Source organism: Oryzias latipes, chromosome 1 (assembly GCF_002234675.1).
Source record: "Oryzias latipes chromosome 1, ASM223467v1".
Classification (NCBI taxonomy): Eukaryota; Metazoa; Chordata; class Actinopteri; order Beloniformes; family Adrianichthyidae; genus Oryzias; species Oryzias latipes.
In genome coordinates this window covers 3,552,475-3,575,312 of record NC_019859.2, presented here as the reverse complement: position 1 = coordinate 3,575,312, position 22,838 = coordinate 3,552,475, and the positions used below count along the sequence as shown (strand labels likewise).

The 22,838-nt window shown below is 38.9% G+C and overlaps 1 protein-coding gene across 2 annotated transcripts; it reads right to left on the bottom strand.

The window, feature by feature from the left end:
• Nucleotides 1-1,084: 1,084 nt before the first annotated feature.
• On the bottom strand, nt 1,085-22,109 carry atl2 (atlastin GTPase 2). 2 transcript variants are annotated; one of them, XM_004065604.4, is made up of 14 exons: nt 21,916-22,109; nt 14,827-15,119; nt 10,422-10,556; nt 10,217-10,321; nt 9,922-9,972; nt 8,664-8,720; nt 8,390-8,482; nt 8,091-8,229; nt 7,793-7,920; nt 7,221-7,277; nt 5,966-6,037; nt 5,456-5,887; nt 4,380-4,394; nt 1,085-3,191 (listed from the first exon to the last, which is right to left on the bottom strand). In XM_004065604.4, the coding sequence occupies exons 1-14, from the start codon at nt 21,974-21,976 to the stop codon at nt 3,081-3,083; spliced, it is 1,749 nt and encodes a 582-aa protein (XP_004065652.1). In that variant the 5' UTR covers nt 21,977-22,109; the 3' UTR covers nt 1,085-3,080. The 2 variants fall into 2 exon arrangements, with proteins under 2 accessions (XP_004065652.1, XP_011478256.1); XM_011479954.3 differs by lacking the exon at nt 4,380-4,394.
• Between the last annotated feature and the right edge of the window lie 729 nt (nt 22,110-22,838).

Sequence of the window (22,838 nt, the reverse complement as noted above, 5' to 3'; positions counted from 1 at the left end):
AAATAAACCCCGATTGCTATTAATAGTGTCTTCAACTTGAACTTTTTGGGTGAAATCAGCCTAATTTGAAGTAAATGTTTCTGTTGAGACTGCAAACTTTATTTTAATACAAAAATAAAGATTTTACACACATTTAAAATATGTTTATTAAAAAATAAAATGTATACTAAAATGTCAAATCGTCAAAATAAATTGGTACACCGCTGCATGGAAATTATGTACCTATAATGCACTTAAATATTTAGACTCAATAACTGTTTTTGTATTTACCTTTATCCTATTTTCTACAAATATAAACTATATACGCATGTCAAAAACAGATGGCACCTTCTGTCCTCCAAACTAAACCTCTTCTTTCTAATATTTATTGAAAAGTTTCATTCATTTGCAATGTTTTTCTAGTGCTTTTGGCCAGACTGAGCAGGTCTTAGTGGCTTCAGCAACTGTTTTTTTATTTTCACATAAGGGATATATCCTGTGCTATCCTAGGCACTTTAACATTGGGAGTTGGGTCATCTAGACCCACTAGACAGTGCTTTGAACCTTTTTTCTTCAATGGTTTGTGATCTTCACTGGTGTCCATGGATTACATGAAATCTTTCCACCTTTATCCACCTTTGTCATGGTAGGGAGAAGACGTCAATGTAAGGGTGGGGTCATCTAAGATAGCACAAGGGTTAGAGAAGTTTAAATATCCTTTCCATGCATTTTTTAGATCTGCCCTGGTATTATTGAAAGCTTGAGACCGAATCTCTGGTACTGTTTTACTGCCACCCCATGGCTTAACTGCCATCCTGCAGGGGCACCTTGGAGTCCAGGTGACGAGTAACATTTGCAAGAAATAAATGTTTGGTGAAGTTTGATACTAAAATCAAAGGTTGTTTCTTCACAAGAGCTTTAACATTTGTTTTCAGTGCCTTAATTTCCACCTTTTATTTATTTTTTAATTCTTCTCGACTACTTATTGAAGAAAGTATTGAGGATCCTAACAGAAACGCCGCTTTTAGATTTCTCACGGGTAAGTTTTACCCTCCAGAGGACGCGATAGAAGCTGCCCATGTGAAAATAAAGACATACAATGCTCCCTCTTTCATTGAGTTTCTTTAATATTATATTGAAAATAAATTAATGAAAATAACTTTAAAATGCAACAGGAGGAAGGAAACAAAACTGATTATAAACATTCTTTGCCAGCAGAAGGTGGAACAGCAGTGTTTAAGATTAAATTTACATATATATTTATGCTTTAAAATAAAAAGTAAAAGAAAAAAAAATTAAAAGATTGAACATATGCAGAAAGTCACAAACGCATTCCTTCACCGAGTCTGGTCTGCAAACCAACTGGTCTTCCAGCTACAAAAAGGTCTAGAAAAGTGTATATTTATATATGAATAGTTTTCATACCCATGCATTAAGTGTGGATGAGGCTGTAAGAAGAAAAAAAAAAACTGTACAAAGCAAAGAGCACATTGTGGTGATGTGGATGGAATGATTACATAAGGGAAGGGAAGGATTCAGTAAACTTCACAGCTATGACCCGGAGTCTTCTAGTGATCGGATGAGTGACGCCACAACAGAAATCACAGCAAGAACACAACAGTTAAATATTCTCTGTGTTTTATGAGACATCTAGTGCGTTTAAAAACGGGAATTATTTACTTTTGAAAGCTCTAGATCATCTACACCTGAGGTGAGCTGGATTTTTTTTTAAATATATTTAAATGAACAAACACTGTCTTTATGGTAGAGATCTTTAAAAGTCAGATTTTAGACAAAAAAAAATCTAAAAACTACTTGTAAGTGCATCATTTCTCTATAAACAGCCTCCAGGTCACATTTAATTCCAGCTGTTTGCATTTAAGACTGTTGAAACTTAAAGGAACATCAGCTTTTATGACAAACCAGTGTTGAAATTCACTGTTGAGAGAGAAAGAAGGAGGGTAGACAATGAAGTGAATCAAAATAAACAAGCTAGCTCTGATTCAAAGAGGAAACTGGCATTAATTAATACATAAATGTTTTTCAGATATTAAACCACCACTTTTGTCTTCTTTACGGGGTCAAAACTCCCAAAATCTCATTTGGTCTCTTCCTATTCCTCGTCATATTAAAATAAAAAAATGTGTGTGTTTAATTCCTGCCAAATCCAGCATCAACCTACAGTAGTTTGAAATCATGCAAAACTAAACTTTAAAATTCTCTAGTGACACGACAAGTCATAACTAACTATCAAAATATTTAGATAAAAAGATGACAAAATGGATTTTTAAAAACCCGGAGGCGTTGTGAGTTTTGCTGGATGTCGGACCTTCAGTTGACCGTTTGCTCTGAGCCGGCGGGATGCAGAACAAGACCACGGAAATCTGTGCAAGCGTTAGATTTAAGTGCTACGTTCGTGTCCGTCACATGTAAACTAAGTGGAATGCAAACCAAAAAAGGAAAGAAAAAGAAAAGAGAAGTTTGAAACACCAGATGGAGCGAAGGTGTCACAGTCACAGCATCTGGTGACTGAGCTAAAGTGGACTTTTCAAGCATCGCTTCCATCTGCAAAAAAGGCATTTGACAGTTTAAAACCCCGAGAAAAGTGAACAACAACAAAAACCCTTCATCCGAGTCAAACTTTCCTTAAAAGTCCAGAAATTTTCCACATCAGTCCTCCTGGCAAGTGAGCATCTACACGTAAAGCTGTAAACTTTGGCTGCGGCTCCTCATGATGCCATCCAGGGATTGAGAAAGTGATCTCCAGAGGAAGGGGAGGAGCCATGAGAGAGGGTCAGAGGTCATGCGCTCATTTGTACATTCACATGAACGGGAATCAATGCGACATTGTCCGGCAGATAATCACATCTGGAATGACAGTGACAGACTAATATCTCTTATCTTTCGTAAATAGCTGAACTCGTGATACATTTTTAGACGACAAACCGCTACGCCCGGATTGGAAGCAGGTCCCTCCAAACCAACCGGCTGCATGATGAGGAGCCATGATTTACAGTCAAAAAGAACTGTGTGTCTCGCAAAGTGTTCCGAAACTGGTCAGAAGGGGAAGAGAATGAACAAGGAGTCGAGTCGGCGCTCCGCTAGTTTTTCTTCTTGACGTTGTTGTTTGAGGCGAGCCGGGGTCGCGGTACTGGAATCAGGCTACCCAACGGAATCCGACTTCGAGCCACCTCGAAGAGTTTGGAGAAAACCTGGAAGAAGAAAGGTTAACCGGGGGTGAACAGTGACAAAGGCCAGGAACCGCTACAAGAGAGTATTTTAAAATACAGAGCTGGAAGAAGCTTCTATGCTCTTTGACACACTGCAACTCTTTCAACCGTTCATGCCATCAACGTGAAACTGCCGATTCCGATGTGCAAAAAGGCAGCTTTTCATACAGGATTTGCGATAGAATTAGTTGAGTTACCCGGATATCGTGAGCAATTTACAACTGTAAATTGCTGAATATCAGCAAAAAGCTGCTTTTTCTCCGTGTGAGAATTCACTGGTATTAGCTTAACTGTGTAAACTGTTGAAGAGTTCTGGCAGCCAAAGACAGTCAACGCGGGAGCTAAAGGGTCAGTGTTAAAGGGTCACAGCAAACAATGAACTTTCACCATAAATATTAAAAGCTAGCTTATATGCACGCATCCATATCTGATCATTTCTTCAGATGTGCAATTCCTCAAATATCAGTCAAGATGTCCTAACTGCCATAACAGGAGTTATCCTAAAATGAGATTATTTATCCCAAAAGCAGACACTTCTAGACATGTCTCCACCTTTACCTTGTGTATATATGTCTATATAGTGCGTAACTTCTACCTTACGAGAGTAAGGTACCACAACAATTTTCACCAAAAACAGGTTAGTGGGTTGGTTTTTTTTGTCGTTTTTGAACGACAAGAAATTTATGCCATCTATTCATCATCTGAACCCACTGAATCCCTTTCAGAGTTGCTGGAGCCTATCCTAGCAACTACTAGGCGATGGCGGGGTTCACCCTGAATCCTTCCGGTCTGTTGCAGGGCCACACACTCTCACATATACACCTAAGAACAATTAAGAATCACCTATAAACCCTGATTATGGACGGTAGGGGGAAACTGGACTGGACACACAGAAGGGATTTGAACCAGGGCCTTCTCACTGTGAGACAACAGTGGTAACCAGTACAGCACCGTGAAGCCTAGACTGAAAATTATGTCCATTCATAAATAGATGGGAGCTTAAGCAAAAGATCAGGACATCCTAATGATCACATTTCTACAGTCACTTTAACTGATTTTGTGTGCATGTAAACAGACTCAACGTCAGAGCAAAGCGGAATAAAGTTTTACAAAACATAAGACAAAACTTCTTTAAGATGTTTAAAGGTGTCTGTTTGGAGTCATGCTCACCTTTCGAGGAGTCCTCTGAAAGCATTTAATGAAAAGTAGAAACCATTAGAGACATGACGTTAAAGTTATTCAGCTGCTAGGAACAAGTATCGGAATACTCGGATATTCCATCTGTTCCAGAAAAAGCAAGTATGAATGTTGGTGATGTCAGAGATTGCCAATTTGTGCTCTTTATAAATAGAATATAGTAAAAAAATAAAAAACACTTCAGGTGATGGAATTATCACTGTAAAATTGCAGAATGTTGGATTTTAAGTACATAAACTAAATTTTTGTGCCATCGTCATAGGAAGTAAATACATTTTCAAAGTAAAGTGGTTTTTGTAGTTTAGTGAAATAAGTTGCATTCTCAAAAATGTGAATAAAATATAATGAAAATGAAAAAAAGGACAAAATCCTGTGCTTTTCTGTTAGAATGGCGACGTTTTTTTTAGGTATTTCCACTAAAGATGAAAAAAGTCAGTTGGTACAACATGTTTCTATTGGAAACCCTGTTGTCAGTTTTGATGACAGGAATGTGAGAGTTTTCTAGCTGTTCCATTGTTTTTTACCGTCTTCTTGTCATCTTTTTACTGGAACTTTTAGGATGGAAAAACAGTGGCGAACATTTTCAGTGATGTCTCTGTTTTGTTTGCGGCTGAAGTTACCAGAAAGTAGACAGAAAAACGTTTCAGTGCGTCCATTTTTCCTTCTAAATCTTTGTGTTTTTATGTTTTGTTGATTCTGATCTCCTGTTCTAAATAAAGGTTTAAATGATTGTGATGAAATAACATATTTTAAATATTGACAAACATTTAGAAACAACCGAAATAGTAAGAACCGTGGTTTGATCTGTGAAAATTGTTGGTCTGATTCAGGAGCAGAATTGGATCGCCGCCTAAAGATCCACCCTTTCAAGCAGCTACTGGCAAAACCTGCTCAAAGAGCTGAACTACTCGAGTAATTTTACATCTAAAACACTGAGGACGTTTGGGTGCTAAACTGAGGCGATCCTCTGCCAGGTTACCTGTAAATGCCGTTGGTTTAACGTTGAGTGCAACGATAAAGCAGATCAAGGACTTCACGTTCCATCTCACCTGTTCCCAGAGAGTTTCAGCCACGATGTCGATGACTCTTCCAACGTCGCGAAACTTTCCGGAGTATTTGACATACGCCCAGATGCAGAGGGCGGTCAGAGCCACGCCCATCACCAGATTACACAGCACGGCCACGTAACTGATGCCCACAAAGCCGGTGACCAGCGACACCACGTACATGACGAACATGACGGCGAACAGCATGGCCGGGGTCCGTGCGGCAAAGAAGATGTTTTTGCCGTCGTTGTGCTTGGTGAAATTGGTGTAGCTCTCATTGAGCTCCGCCTCCAGCTGCTCCTGGTAGCGCCGGCAGAAATCCTCGCCGCCCATCTTCTTGACCGAGCGGAAATGTCGCACGGATGTTTGCAGCAACTCCGTGTGTCGGCGCTCCAGCTCTGCTGGAGAAATGTAGGGTTTGTCTCCACCACAGATCTGAGAAAAGGAGGGGGGGGGAAGTGAGGTAAAAATGTTTTTGGGAAAAGTCTGGGCGTCAAATAGAGCTGCTCTTACCTGCTCCATGCTTTTGTTATATAAATCTTTGGCTCCTGCCACAGCAGCAAGGTTATTAGCTTCTGCTGTTGCCTTAAAAAGACAGAAACAGAAAATCCCAAATTGAGTAAAATTAAAAAAATATATGAAAGTAACAACGTAAACCACAATGAATCCTCAATTTGTACTCAGATTTATGACGCCATTGTTTTTCTGAAGGGCATTGAGAACCATTGACTGTACGTGAGAACTGGACTGAGTGTCTGATGTCACCCATACATAGAAAATGGTTCACCTCTGGCTCCAACCAAATGAGCTTACTGGAAGACGACATCACTACAACTTGAAACTGGGCTACACAAAATCTGTCAAACGCTTTGAACAATGGACACCCGGGCCAGAGGCTCCGCCTACTTACATTGTAAACTGACCTGATTGGTCAGTTTACAACTTGAATGACTTGAACTACAGAAAAAAATATGAAAAAAACACGAGTATTATCAAGAACACGTTAGAAGACGGTATTGGAGCAAGAATGGTTATTCTGACCAATAGAATGAAAGCTGTTTGTTTCTATACAGAAGTCTATGGGATTTTGTCTTCTTGAAGACACTGGGTACTTCCTGTTTGGAACGTCGGGGGGGGGGGGGGGGGGGGGGGGGGGTCACTCAGTCCATTTTTCATATTCAGGCATTTCGTCGGCTACAGCCAAAGCGAACAACGTCAAATACGTCTTTTTCCTCATCTTTTACTCAAAAACGACTAGTGAATGTTTGGAAATGTTGTAGCTGGTTTGGCGCTTTCTACTGTCGTGACGACCTTCCGCCGATTTCCACGTGTGACGACAGAAGCTCCGCCCTAACCGGTCCGTTCCATTTTTCTATGTACCTACAACAGGAGCCAATAAATAATAGGGTTTAATCTGGCTAAATTGGTGTATTTCATAATGGAAACACTCAAAATACAGGACCGGACTGGACCCGATCATCACGCTCCGTGGAAATGAGGCTCATTACTCTTAAATGGAATTATAGAAAAAAAATTATAATACCATCTAAAAGCAAATTAAACACTTTAACCCTACAGATACTGCTTATGTTTCAAAACAGAATCTATTCAGCCCAATATTTTACTCAACAACGAAGTATAAATAGTCTTTTGTGAATATTTACAGACGTTGATTTGCGCAAAAACAATCACATCAGATTTACTAAAAGGGATTTTCATGGTCTGGTTCTGAACTTGTCGCACCAACAGTAAGGTTGTATGAACTGACCTGCAGCATTGACTTAGGGTGAGGAAGTTCCTCTCCCTGGTAGATCTTCATGTAGGCCTGGAGATGAACAAACAACCATTGATGGGACACTTTTTTTTTTTAAACCAAAAACAAGATAGATAAGAAGCTTAGAGGAAAGCCTACAAAACAAACAAAACACTTGATCGTGTGCTGCAGAGGGCTGTGTGAGCTTTATTTTGACTTATTAAAATAAGAAAATCAGTGGGCAGACAGGCTTTGCTTAAAAACAAGAGAATTATTTAATTTAAAATCTTTTTTTTTCGTTCCAAAAAAAAGAAAAAAAAGATAAAACAGCTGAGAAAAACTTTCAATTGTAATTATAAACTGTTAATGGCTCCTAAATGTGACACATCTACTACCTTAGAAACTAAACATTTCAATGCAGATACCCCTAGAAAAACAAAACTTCAAATTATTTTTTCCCACTCTGGATTTTTTCTATTTTTGCACACAAATTACTTTTTCTTCATCAAAATATTGGATTTTAGATCCAATATTTAGCAGGTTAACAGTATAAAGTACTTCTTCCTAGAGAGTAAACTATAATTCACCTTGAAGTAGTGCAGCAAGTCTCTGCATGTGATTTTGACTCCTCCAATTTCCTTTTCCACCAGGTTTTCAGGAGAAAGGAGCGTCGGGATGAGATCCTGCAGCGCCCTCTTAAATTCATCATCAATATCTGTGAGGCAGTCAGTGCATCAGAAGAAGCAGCATCTTTCAACTTCTGCTAGTTTTTAAACTAACATTCAGGGAAAATGCCCCAAAAGGCTTCAGAAACGTGAATTATATTTTAATAGCAAGCTGCATTTAAAAGTCTCCCTAGCTGCTGAGCTTTCATTAAGGTTTTACCTCTGAGCCGGCCGTCAAAGTGAGGGTTGGTGGCCACCTTGAGGCCTGGATGTGGGAGCAAGAAGCAGCTGATGTTGGAGAAGCAGGAGTGAATGTGTTTGCGGACATTTTGCAGTTCCTCGTGTTGATTCTGTTTCACCTGATCATTTCAACGCAAGAAAACCTCGTTAATGTTTGGTGTGCAGACATTTTATTTCCATGTGGATTAGTTTGGAGGGCTGTTAGTTCCTAAGTCTTGTGGAAAAAATGAGTGGAATCTGGGAAGTGTCTTCCAGAAAACCTTCTGGGGTAAAACTCACCTGCAGCCGCTTCTCTAGGAAACTTTGGCCTCCCTCCAAACCGTACTGGTGCTCGTAGGGGTAACACCAGTCTCGGATCAGAAACATCAGAGTCTGAAAGGAGAAAATAATGACACGGACATTTTATTGTCCTCTCTAGCTTCATCTGTTTAAAAAAAAACGGTTTTAGATTTCTTTAAAGTGAAAATAAAGAAATTCACTGAGCAGCTCTCTTTAGTTAGTCAAACTGGCCTTTCCATGTCCCAGTTTGAAGGTAACAGAGAGTTCTGCAGACCTGGAAGGGTTTCTCGTAGACTTCCTCCATGGCAAGCCTTCCATATTCAGTGAAGAGCTGAAGGGCAGCAAACAAATCACATTTTTTAATCGTTACAGTTGATGCACGATTCCAAATACTGACTTAGTTAAAAAAAAAAGAAAAGAAAAAAAAAATTCTACTGATAAACGTTACTGAGAACAAAATTAAAATGCATTTCAAATCCCATACAGCTTTTTTCTGTTATTGCTTCATTTGTTTGAGCCAAACAAACACATTTATTTTTAAAAGATGTAGGCTTTAACTTTTTCTTTTCTAAACAAAACTTAAAATTATGAATGAAATAAACAATTAAATAAACTAAATAAACCGATCCAGATGGAAAGCAGATTTGACTGTTTTCTTGTAATCTGCCTGTAGTGTGAGTGTCCTCTCCTATTATTGGAGTGTTGATTCCTTTCAGTTTCTTTTATTTAATTTTGAATATGCTGTAAATTATTAGGACAGAAAATACAAGTTCCATTTTCTCAATTGCATCTTTTTTTCTTCTACTTTTGCCTGTTGGGTTCAGTTTGGGAGCCAAACCACACATCTGTTTTGGAGAAACTCCCAGCAGACGATTGCTTTAAAAAGGCTACAACGTTTGTCATGTTTTTGTAATGTTTAGTGGAGAAGCTGTGCACACAAATTCCCTAAACGGTGTAGAACTCATTTTCTGATCTATATGTGGTTCACAAACCCAACAGAACTCTTTGGATCTGCTGGAAGCTATTAGCTGGTAGAACCGAGTCTGAACCAGAAAGGATAAAGCTGCATTTAAGACAAAACTCAACAGTCTTTTCTGCCGTCTTTGTTCAAATTAATTAGGTCCCACTCTCTTTCAAACAATAAATTAACCTATTTTGATAATCATTATAAAGAATGGATTCAAATGTTTCATATACTGTTCTGCAAGTCCAAATACGTCTATGATTAAGAGTAATTATGAGGTATAGAAGACAGCATCCACTTCATTTATTTTCCAATTAATTCATGAATTAACATCTGTAACAGGTCCAATAAATCTTTTTATTTCATTTTTTGTTATATTGCTTGAAATAAACAAATGCAATTTTATTGTCAGCATCTATTTTTCATTTGAGCTGAAACCTTTGTAAAGCAGGTCTAGTGTGAAAAGAGCTAAACTCAGAAACTCATTTAGCCTTTAATGAGCAATAAACCTTAGACTTGTCTCGTTATTCTACTTTTTAATTAAATGTGGGTCAAAACATCAACTGACCTGAAGATGCTGCAGATCATCTTCCTGCACATTCTGGGAGAGGTTGTACACCTGGGAAGAAAAAACAAACCAATCAACCCGTCAACCTGCTTATTACCGGTACACCTAAAACACTCAATAATGCGTTTTATTTTTCTGTAGAAACTACAAGAAAGAACAAAAAGTGTATTATTTGTAGGTTTGTTTTTCCTGTTCCTAAAGAGATTTTATCATTTCGAGAGATGAGATGAAGAAACATCAGCTTCAAAATAAGTGAAGGAGGCATCAACCCTTGTTCTTCTCTGTAACGTCTTACCTGAACAGAGCTGGTCATGGTGCTCAGGGCAAACAGTGTGGCGCAGTCTTTAATGGTGGATTGGCTGTCAAACGCCCCCTGTGTGTCAATCAGTAGAACTGCAACCTACAACATTGTTTTTTCCAATTATTTAAAAAGCAGAACTTTAACCTTCAAACTCAAAATAACGTCAAGAGATACTCTGAACATTGGCTGGAGCTCTAACCTTTTGACCGTCTGGTTTCTCCACCACGAACACCTCGCTCCAGGCCAGGATGCCCGTGGTCTCCCGCTCACAGCCGCCCCGCCAGGTAAACCCAGTCAGAGGGTCATTCTCCCCACCGATCCACCAGTCCTCCGACTAGAATATGGAGGAAACAGATTTGTCAACTAAAAAAAAATATATACATTTCATCAAAAGAGGTAAAAGTCAATGCACTGGATTGGACTCATGGTTGCAGCAGTTTGAACAAACTTGAGCTTCATGCGTGATCCAGGCAACATGACAAACATCTGGATGAGATCTGCCGTCATTTTGAGGCCAGTGGTCATCAACTCCCAGGCTGCGGACGGGTACTGGTCTGAGGGACACTTGGTACCGGTCCGCAGAGGGCAAAGAAAAAAATGTTTTTTTTTAAACAATTGGATTCAGATTCAAGTTTTATTTAGGAAAACGATTGGATTCCATCCGCAACACCCAACTCATTCTCAGTCGCTTGTATCAAAAATGCATCCACGACTTTCTTTAAGCGGCTGCATTGACCACCAAATGAAAACCCCCCACCAATCCAAATATGGATTTATCGTGACTGTCGTTCCCACAGACCATAATAATAATAACAATGGAGCAGCCGGCTGTTACACGAATGCTGCCAATAAAGATGTTCACAAATTTAATATTATATTTAAAAAATATCAGGCTTGTGGACTGTTTTTTTTTTTTTTTTTGTGATCATTGCACCTTAAAACCCTGACCCTTTTTCTAAGCTTCCATTTTGGGGTTAAGGGAAAACTTTCATGTTTTAAGGGTTTCTACGCCAAAATCTAGTGTACAAATAAAGTTTAAACCAGCTGCAGATATTTTACAGAAGACGAATTGGAGATAAAAGTTAAGGGAAACTGGAGGCTACAAATAAACAAATGAATAAAAATCAGACATCCACCGGGACCTGAAAATATTGTCCGACATTAAACCGACCTGTGGCCTGAAAAAGGTCGGAGACCATAAAGTTAGACTGAGAAACCCCTGATCGCACAAACCCCGAACTTTTGGAAGTCAGAAACTCCAAAAACAAGAACGCAAACGTAAAAAGCCAGAAATGATCTGGACTGACGGAGCCATAATGGAGGTGGCACAGGTGAAGCGCGGCGTCATCACCTGTGGGCGTGTCACTGTGAAAGGTGCTCACTGGTGACGTAAAACGAACGGATGAGGAGGGAGGGGGGGTGAGCCCGCCGTGGTCACATAAGTTGTTGACGGCGTCATTTGTGTGCAATTGGAAGTTTGTCACTGCTAGAGTATTTGATTTATCCTTTGTTTGGCCTGGGAAACCTGCAGACGAAGGAAAGAAATACTGTGCAGCGAGGCAGAAGTTTGGACTGAGAAGCCGGAGCTTAGCCCTCATCGTGGACATTTTCCTTGTCAAACCCCCCTCAACATCATCATCCTTAAGGTGTCAAGTTTTAGTGACTTCAATAAAGAATAAAACACATTTACAGCTACTTCAGTCATAAATTAAGTCTAGTTATGTCAGAGCCAGTTTGAAGCCAGTTTAAAAAAACAGATTCAATGTACCAAATGCTGCCTTGTATTTTCTGCTATTCTTGATTTGAGACTAGGCTGAAAATAACTAGAATGAATGTGTGACCACACAGTTGAAAACCTAAGACGTGACACTTCTTTGCCAAAAATAAAGGCGGGTGAGAGGACCACATGAACATGACAGCTGGTCTCCTTTCTGTTACAATGAGCAACACGGAGAGACAACAGCAGAGATGAATCTTTGAAGAAAATCGCTCAAATGTAATAAAATCCATTTATGTTGTTAGTTAAGATAAGAGAAATGACTGTAATGTTGCTGTTTTTTTTGGATCAGATCTGTGGAGGTAGAGCTAACAGCAACCTTAGCATGACCTGGCATGGTCAGATCAGGCCTTTTCAACACACAAAGATAGCTTTTATGTGTGGGATAAGCAGCAGAGAGCTTCAGAGGCCCAGCCACACAGCCAGCATTGTGCCAGACTAAAATCCTCTTTAAAGCCTCACCAAACCCTCCAGATTGTTCCTCGGTGCTCGTTGGACATTAACATGGTTAAAGGCTGTTCCACACACAACTCTCCCTCCCACTGATAACATGATCTGACATGCAGCTAAACGGAGCAGGGATCCAGTTCATTAAGCGGAAATGAACAAACCTAAAGCAGAACTTTGTCGTTTTTTAAATCACAAATGAAACACTAATGGTGAAGAAAACAGAGGACTGTTTTTTTTGTTTTGCTTTAATAAAAAGGAAAGCCTAACAACAACATAACACCTCATAACAGTTCCTCACAAATTCACGTTAGCTTAGGTTTGACAAAAGAATAAGTAGTGAGAACTCTAAAATGTCAACAATAAAAAACAATATATAAAATATAATAGCTGCAGTGAGTAGATAATTTGTATTAGATTGATTTAAAACCAGGTTTTTCAGCTTCTCTATCTTACCTCAACCTGAAATTTAAAGACATCGGATACAAAAAGGCTCGAGACAAGGCTTCTGTTTTTCTACATTTTAATGTCAATTAAAAAAGAAAAATGATCAAATTAATAATACAAAAAAAAACAATTATGACAGATATTAAATCTCCCCACAGAGGTGAAAATGCAGACTGTAAGTCTGTTTATTTTTGTGGTAAATTTAAATCACTGTACTAGAGTGAACGAGGACTGACTCCCTTTTCTAAATGATCTGACTCAAGTTAGGTCATTTTCATACAAACATCTATATTAAAACCAAAATCGTCCCATTAAAAGAAGAAATAAAATTTGTTTTTTGATTGAAAAGAAGATTAGTGAACAGTCTAACATCTCACAAATAAAACCCTGCTTAACAATCCTGTTGGCAATGTTACTACTGCTTCAAACAAAGTTCTACTCAGTTTTATTAGATGAAGGACTTGCAATGTGGTCCAACGTGGAGCACATTTAAGTTCAGAGTAATAGTTACTAGGGAATAAAAGTTTGAGTTTTTGTTGTTGTTGTTTTTTTAGACATATATAACCAACACAAAACTGTGACAAAATTTTTTTTAGGTTTGAACCAAATTGTAGGGAAAGTGAATTGATGCATCCCTGATGATTACATTGTCTGAAGCGTATGTTTTACTATATCATATCTGTAAAGATTGGCCCGGGTAGGCGGCGGCAGCAGCGGCCCCGGAAGGCACAAAATGAGTTCAGAAGATCATGTAAAGATTGTGTATCCTGATCTTTGACATCACAAATATTCATACTCAATTTTTGAAGAACAGTTTGCGAATTTACGAATATTCGGATTAGGGCTGAAACGATTCCTCGAGTTACTCGAGTTTCTCGATTACAAAAATTCCTCGAGGCAAAAACTCTGCCTCGAAGCCTCGTTAAATTCCTGTGACGCGCACTATACGCGCGGCGCAGGGATTTGATTGTGTCACACAGACCTTTTATTCACATGGACCTTTTGAATTTAGTTGGCGCGATGGCGGAGAACAGATCTATAAATAAACGGCAGAAATTGTCTAAAGTGTGGGATCATTACACACTTAATAAAGAAGAGAACAAGGTGCAGTGTCTCTACGGAAAAATGGAGCTGGCACACCACAACAGCACATCTTCTATTCAGCATCTGAACAGAAGACATCTGCGCGCCGCTGGAACCCCGACCAGCGCGGGCCGCGGAGGGGGCGCCGAGAGGCAGGGGCTGGGACAGGCGGTAGCTCGCCTTTCGGAGGACCGCGAGGCTTCTTTAAGCATTGCAAAAATAACAAAAGCATTATTTTTACACAAAATATAAACAATGATAATGATCATATGTTTTTCTGATTCTTTTATTTTTAATGGCCTTCCATTTTGGTGTTGTGCCACCCTTTCACAGTCTTCTGTGCCCCCCCCCCCCCCCCCCCCCCATGCAAAATGTTCTAGCTCCGCCACTTCTCAAGACCAACTTAAAAACACCAAAAGTAACATTTGCATCAGAGCGGATCTTTGAAATCAAATGATTGTTCATTTTACAGCCACATCATTTTCGTTATGCATTATTTGTTTTGGTCGTTCAAAAACACACACAAGTCGTTTTATCCGATTACTCGATTAATCGATCGATTAAGTGCTAGATTAATCGATTACAAAAAGAATCGATAGCTGCAGCCCTAATTCGGATACTCATTACAGCCCTAACAGTATAATCTCCTATGCTGCTACAGTCTAAATACTACTTTTTGTTTCTGATGCAAAGAAATTTATTAAGTTTTTTCTTCATTTGGAACAGTTAAAAGAATAGTACAAAAGATTAAAAAATAAAAACATCAGTGATGATGAAAAAAAAAGCCCCATAGAAATAGAAAAGTTATTCCCCGATCAACTGACTTAACATCTATCCACCTGAACAGTACCTTTTTGTACATGTAGCGTAGCATGAAGTCCAGCAGGAAGGACTTGCCCTTGCGGAAAGCTCCGGCCACCGAGACCACGACCACGTGGAGGTCCTGCACCTCCTTCTGCAGCAGCAGCTGCTCCAGCGCCGCCTCCTGCAGGGAGAAGGAGTGCTCCTCCTCATTCGCCACCACAATCTGCAGCGGCCGAGCTGTGCCCACATCCTCCTCCTCTTCTTCCTCTTCATCTAGCAGATCATCCTCGTCCTCTTTGTGTCTTAGGTGAGATTTGTCCAATTTGAATCCATCATCACCTGCGACAACAGGAACAAAACATTTTATGAATCGATTTGATTTAGATTCATGAGTTTGATTTGATTCAAAATCGAATGAAAAACATTTATTGGATCAACATAATTTCTTGTGAGTGAAAAATCTATGTAATAAAATTTATCTTTATCTAACTTAAAGACTTGTGAAATCTCAATCTCTAAAGAAAATATCCTGACTTATAAGTCGGCAAGAAATATGCCACAAATTGTCGATTATGTATATTTATATGACACTTTTCTTGCTTGCTTTAAGGCCCAAAGCCGTTTACAGTCCCATACACCCATGAACACGCACACAAATTAACACATGGATGGAAGCTCTGCTGACTAACACTGGTGCCAACCGTTGACAGAGAACTGGACTGAGTGACTCCTCCCTCCTTGTGTTCCAAACAGGAAGTACCTCCTGGCTCCAAGAAGTCAAAATCCCATAGACTTGTTATAGAGAAATAAACAGCTGTTACTCTATTTGTCAGAATAACCATTGTTCTTTTTTTTTCTCCTGTGTTCTTAATAATCTTTTTCTTTTCAATAGTTCAAGTTATAAACTGACCAAAGAGATGCCTCAATAAAAGTAAGTGGAGCCCGCTGGCCCCCACGTCCAATGGTCAAAACATTTGACAGACTTCATCATGTAGCCCATTTTAATTCGGTAGGCGTGTGGTCTTCCAACTATGCTCACTCCTGATTGGTGAGAGTGAAACATGGACTTAAACCCACCGACCAAACACTGCTTCCTGACAATGTCTTGTTCCAACATGGAATGGTCTATCGCGAAAAAAATGCGACCAAATTAACTTTATTTTGTTAAAACCATTTTCTATGATGACGTCACACTCAGTCCAGTTCTCCGATACAAATAATGGCACCAACCTACAACCACCAAGAGCAAAGTGAGGTCCAGTGTGTCTGTGTGCATGGACAGGAAAGGCGAGAACGGAACCTTCAATCTTCTGATCAGAGGTCGACCGTTCTAACCTCCAAGTACAAAAATTTCTGATAAAATGCAACTGGAATCAAATCAAAGCAATAGATAGTGAAATGTCCTATGCCCTAAGGAGAAAACAGAGATTCCATTCCTATATTTGGATCAGAGAGGAGAACATGTGTTGAAGACGATTCTGGTTACATTACTGGAAGTGAACACCATGAAAGACTGAATGAAAGCAGCAAAAGCCTCAGTAACAGCCGCCTTTCAACGCTAATGGAGGAGAGGGATTCACAGAGAACAATTTTCATTCATCTCAGTGATGGTAAACAGTGGAGCAGGCCAAGAGCGGCTATGAATGAAAATAATTGTAACCGTGTGCACAAATGTGGAAGAGATATTACAGCTAAAGACACGCTTCAATGAAAATTGTGTTTTTAACCTGTTCTTGTACCACAATGGAGGACATGTATAAAAAAAGTTAAGATTAAAAATTGTGTATCTGTGACTGAATCCTTGTGAATCAGAAAAACACAAATTCAGTGTGGAAAAGGTTTGTTCAGTGATGTAGAATCAGCGGGCCACAAGCTTCCTGTTCTGCTCCATTCTGATGCATATACACTTGCAGACATATAGATTTGTGTACGTCTTTGTTGTCCTCGTCTGAGCTGACATCTGGTTCCAAACTGTACGGCTGGATAGCTACGATATTGCTGACCATTTTTGTTGCACCGCTAATGTTAGGTTGAGGGTGTGAGGGGGCTGTAAGATAGTGGGAGAAGGTGTAAACAAAGGGATGGGAAGAGTGGGTAGGCTTACACAACACCAACAACTCAGATGTGAATTTCTTATAAACTACTGCCGCTCTGAAGAACCAGAAAACAACATTTTTTACATTTTACACCTTCAAAATAGATCAGAATATGATTGGAGTGGCTCATTAAATTGCTCATTTTGTTTGGGGGATTAGTTTTGAACTATTTTGGATTTAAAAATTCACAAAATGTGAACTTAAATGTCAGCGCTTCCTTTCTTTGTGATGACAATGTTTGTTTAAGAAGAGTTTAATTTTATACACATTTTACCACAATTCCTTTGGGAACATCATTAGGAAAATAGAATATAGAGAGTAAGCCCTTATAACAGAAGAATATAACATCTTTACTGTTCCAGTTTGCCAACATTACCCAAAACCTTTTACTTAAAATTAAATTATGTGTACTTTAAAATAAAAGGGATCTTTGCGTCGGCCTTCAGGCGTGCGGCAGACTTCTAGAACACCATGTGTTTGTGGTAAACACGTACTCAATTGTTTGTGTCGTTTTTATCGTGACTGGTCACTGCTTTAGGCAGAATCTCTTCCATGAAGAGAGAAAAGGAAAGTTGTTGGGGTATAACTATGAATCAGCTTAATCAATGACTGGATTTATATTCTTACGATCCAACCAGATTGATCCGTCTGAAGCAAGTTGTTAATTGAATAGAATGGGCAGCCGTGGTGCAGCGGCAGGGCGGTCGACCCACGATCGTAATATTGCAGATTTGAGTCCCGCCTTGCACGCCCATGTGTCGAAGTGGGCAAGACACTGAACCCCACATTGCCTCTAGTGGGTGGTTGGCGCCAGTGTTCGGCAGCAGAGCCGCCATCAGTGTGTGACTGGGTAAATGGGACTGTGACTGTAAAGCGCTTTGAGCCTTCAAAAGAGGGTAGAAAGCGCTATATAAGTATACGCCATTTACCATACGATTAAAAAATGTTTTAAAATAAAATAAATCGTTTGCAATGGATATTGGAAGATACCATTTGGATTGAGACACAGTTGGTTTATTTTACTATAATGTAAAAACAGCATGATGATCAAGCCATCATGACACTCCAATGTGTGGAAACACTTTGAATTTTGCAAAGACATGTGACCAAAGTGTGTGGTAGGAGCAAGCTTGTGATTGGGCGTCTTTTTGTTTACATCACGTACATAAAAAGGCAAAAACAGTAGAGAGACAACAAGAAGAGAAAATGACAGAGGTTGTCAGAAACGGGTTATTAACCTTTTTACCAACATATTCTTGTTTATATGTGTGGTTTTTAACCAATACTGCTGTTACTTCCATCTGTGTCTCTTACATTTGTAGTTGACATACAGGAACGCCTGCATGCAGAGAAAAACAGGAAAGCTACAGACCATCTCCAAAGGCATTGTTCAGATTTACTTCATGTATTTTATGTAGGTCAGTAACAAACGTTTCATTTGCTGGACATATACAGCCGAAGCAACACACGGTTCCTTACTCTATACAAACATCTTCAACTGAGTAAGAGACACAAAGAAAGCGCTCTGTTGTGAGGTCGCTTCACGCAGAAAATGAGGAAGAAGGAAGATACCACAGAGAGAGAAGACGCCACAAAAGACAGCTAGAAAGGATGACATTTTTTAAAGAAACCTCAACAACTTTCAGTGCAAAGAATTCTGCTTGTAGCCAGTCAGGAGACCTTATTTCTACACTAGAGCACTACTGTTGCAGACCCACAAGCAGATGGGATTTGACCGTGACAGTTTTAAGTTAGAGAAGCCTGGAAAAAGAAAAGAAAAAGCCTTCAAATTGCAGGACGACACAGTAACATTAAGATTTACAGTAAACACAGTTGAACTGTTGAGTCGGTTTTAACCCTCCTTGAAAGGAAATGTTCACGCTTCAAGCATTCCTCTAAATCTGGATTTATTCCCATCATACTTTATGAAAGACAAAGAAAAAAGGGAAAAAGTTGTTTTTTTCCTTGAAATATGAACAGTTAGAAGAGCACAAGTCACTAAGTTTTATTAAAAGATTTTATCCAATTAGCAATATTGGCACAACAAGCACACACAGACACACACACACACAAAAAAAAGTGGACATGGCACATTTAAAAAGTAGGCTGCTACAGTCATGCGTGTAAAGTCTACTTTCCAGAAATAGAATATTAGAAATATATTAGTTCATTTATTTATTGTGTCATAAAACGGGTAACAGTTTTGGAAGGAAAAACACTTTTTATGGAAAGATACTAAGTATGATACCAACTCAACTTTAACAAGTGCTGTAAAACAAAGTTACTAAAAATTTGGAAATTTTAAATGCCAAGAACACAAACTAGTGTCAGTTTTATTTAATAATTGTGCTGTTTGGAGTGAGATCTTTCTGGCAGAAAGAGTGAGCAGCATGCAGCCTCACAGGAGGCGACGTCCTCATACAAGCAAGTGATGAAGAAGAGGATGACCCCGCATCAGTGTAACAAACTGTACCACTAAGAGACACGATCGTACGTCATCACTGGGAAAAATGTTAAAAATGCATGAGTGCATGTAGAGACTGTAGTGGACTGGAGCCCTTACAAGAACCAATGATCCAGAAAATGCATTTATCCACAGTTCTGTTCATAGCAAATGCATCACTTACAGAAAATAAGCAACACTAGAACGCAGCGTAAAAAAGAAAACTATTAACCAATTTCAATATTTATAGCTACTTTATATTAATTGTTATCTATTTTTTTTATTTTAAACTGAATTAGGATTGACAAAAATGTAATTAAACAGAAGGATACATGAATGGCTCTCCTTAAATACTAAATTACCGTCTACTGAGTAAAGTTTCTACATCATCTCATCTGCCTTCCAAGGAATCCGTTGAGGTTAAACACGAAAGACACAATTCCAAGACTCGATTTCCCATAGTTCCTCGTCTGCACCATGTTGATTTGTTTTCCTCTTTTTTTAATACCCCTAAATGTTCTCTCCCTAATCTAGTTTGTACTAATATATCACACAACTAAGACTCATTAGGAGTCACACATTTGAACTGAGTTGTGAGACTTTTGGGATACAATGAATGAATTCTTACAGTGTACAAAGTGTAGAAGTACTGATGTTTTAGTTATTCCCTCCTTACAAATTATATTATCATAAATGACTCTTAGATACACTGATGACGTTCTCTGGTGGATAGAGTTACATTCACTTCTAGCAAATATTTGTCCACAGAAACGTACAAAGGCTGCATATAACAAACACAACTGACCTACTTAACACCTGTCTTGGCCATAAGTAATATCAAGGAGAAAGTACAGAAATTCTTTAAATCAGGATTACTTTAAATATACTTTGAATACTTTGTTGTTTGTTAGCTTGTCCTTTCTGTGCACTGGAAGCTTTAACCCTTGTGCTATCCTATGACCCCACCCTTCCATTGACGTGTTCTCCCTACCATGACAAAGGTGGATAAAGGTGGAAAGATTTCATGTAATCCATGGACACCAGTGAAGATCAAAAATCACTGAAGAAAAAAGGTTCAGAGCTCTGTCTAGTGGGTCTAGATGACCCGACTCCCAATGTTAAAGTGCCTAGGATAGCACAAGGGTTAAATGAGCCTAGTCTATAGGATTTTGTTTGAATTTCCGGTGCAAGTGTAAAGTTGAACAGCTCATAACAGTGATGATGATAGAGTCAAGGAGTTTAGCTAATGATCTTATGCCAAGTTGTGCACAGGCCTCCTGCAGTCGTTTGTTGGCAGAGGACGGGAAGAGTCGTATGAATGAGTTAAACTCCTGAAAAAAGGTTTTGCCCAACTGACACCTTCGAAACCCAAAAGCAGCCATCTGAATGTCCCACTACAGATATAGTGGTGTGTCTAAAGGCAAAAGCAGTGTTATGGTGTTGAGCTCATTTTCTCGGGTTACTAAATTGTTATGGCTAAAATCAATCAGAACATTTTTGGACAGGCGCAAAAACAGAGGTGAAGCATCAAATGTCCTTCGACCTGTTGCCCTCTCGGAGGCAATAAAGGTCATTACGGACAAGAATAAAAAAAGACTGAGACACAGCAACTACCCCCCAAATAAAGGTATTCTGATTCAGAAAGCTAGTTTGAAAAGGTTTTAAATATTCAGATCCACATTACTTCTGCGTCGTGTTTCCTAGGGGGAAAAGATATTTAGGCCACTTGCAGATTTTCTATGTTCCTAGTCCACAAGTAATACTAGACATTCTACCACATAAACAGATATGCAGTTAGGTAGTAGTAGTTTACATCTAGAAAAAGACACATGCCTACATCCATATAATGAACTCAAAGCATACGCTTAATTCAGGAAAACTTCATTTAGGTTTAAAGAAATTGTTTTGAACGTTTAAGGAGGCAAATTTAAAAACTCAACAAGAAACATCTAAGAAAAGCTAAAATGCTTTTAAATAAAGTTTCATACAAAAAAAAAACACTCAAGCTAACATTTGAGGCATGAAAAAGCAAATAATTTGGTAAAAACGTTACCTTCATAATTTTGTACCCACGTGTACCCCCCCCCCCCCCATTTGTATTAAAACACAATGGACATGTATATGCGAGAACAATTCAATAGCAGTGTTTATTGTCACAGCACAATGTAATTTCATTAGGGAGGAATTACCTTGATTAGGCTGTTAGCCATGTTAGCTAAACCGCTAACAACAAACATTCAGCTGCATGTGTGGACAGCTGGAGTCACAAGTCAGAGACCATTAAAAAATAGAAAATATATTTTTTTTTAAAAAGGAAAACGATACCCAACGCACGATATGAGTCCACGTGAGGGCACGTGACCTCCCACTGCTTTTTTAGACCAGTTTTTATTGACATTTTTTACCAATTCGGCTTCTGACCCGCTTCGCATCGCAGCAAAACGATGGCGAGGCGGAGTGTTATTATTATAGGGTACCGTCTAAAATCCAGAAACAATGTGACTACAATACAATGTCAATCACAAAGAACCAAAATGTTAAACGTGACCTCGGAAAAAAAAAAAAAAAAAACCCGTCAAGATAAAAGCTGAAGTACCTCCTCTGAAGACGCTGCTTTTGTGATGCCGCTGCTTCAACCTGCTCTCCTCTGCAGCCATCTTTCCTTACCCGCTGCTAGCAGCACGCAGCCCCCCGATGACGTGACCAAACGAAGACACGTACCACGTGACTTTAAAAGGCCAGGTGATGCCCCGCCCCTGGGCATGGTTTTCGCCGACTGTAACAATGGCATCTTTTAAAAAATAATAATTATTTAAAAAAAGACATGAAGCTCTTTTTAGTTCAACTTTTTTTTTTCTAAAGTTGTGCAGTGAGAATAAAGGTTAGGGCACCCAAAAGAACAAACAGAACTGTCCTGTAACGGGAAGTGGTAGAAACTGCTCAAAATATGCTTTGTGTGCAGAAAAATCCTTATGAATTAATAATAAAAATAATTATAATATTAATAAGGAAGAGAAACTGTGTCACTATGCTTTGCAGCATATTTACAAAATTAATTTTTAAAAAGTGGTGGCAAAATTACATAAGATTTGAGTTGAGTTGAACCCTAAATTTATAATACATTTATTTGTATTTGTTTACTGAGGCTGCGCCTGAATTTACTCCCTAAATACTTTTTATTACAGTGTATAGGGTGTTTCCCAGTGTTTCGGGGTGTCCAAATATACAATTCTGTAATCCAGTGCTTTTTGCTAGAACTTTCCCAAAAGTATGAAAAACGAGTGATATACTTGAAGGTTATTTTAATTTAATACACAAGAGTATACGTATCACTATAGCAAGTACACTTTAGACCATGAAACATGGAGCCATGTGCTGCTTTTTTATCCCTCTATTGTGGCTTGTTGGATATAAAGACAAATGAATTGAATTAAAAAATAGGTTTGTAATGTTGGTTATTTTGCTGTGATTCAATTCGTTTAATTTTTACTTCTGTTTAGATATTTCACATTAAAGATA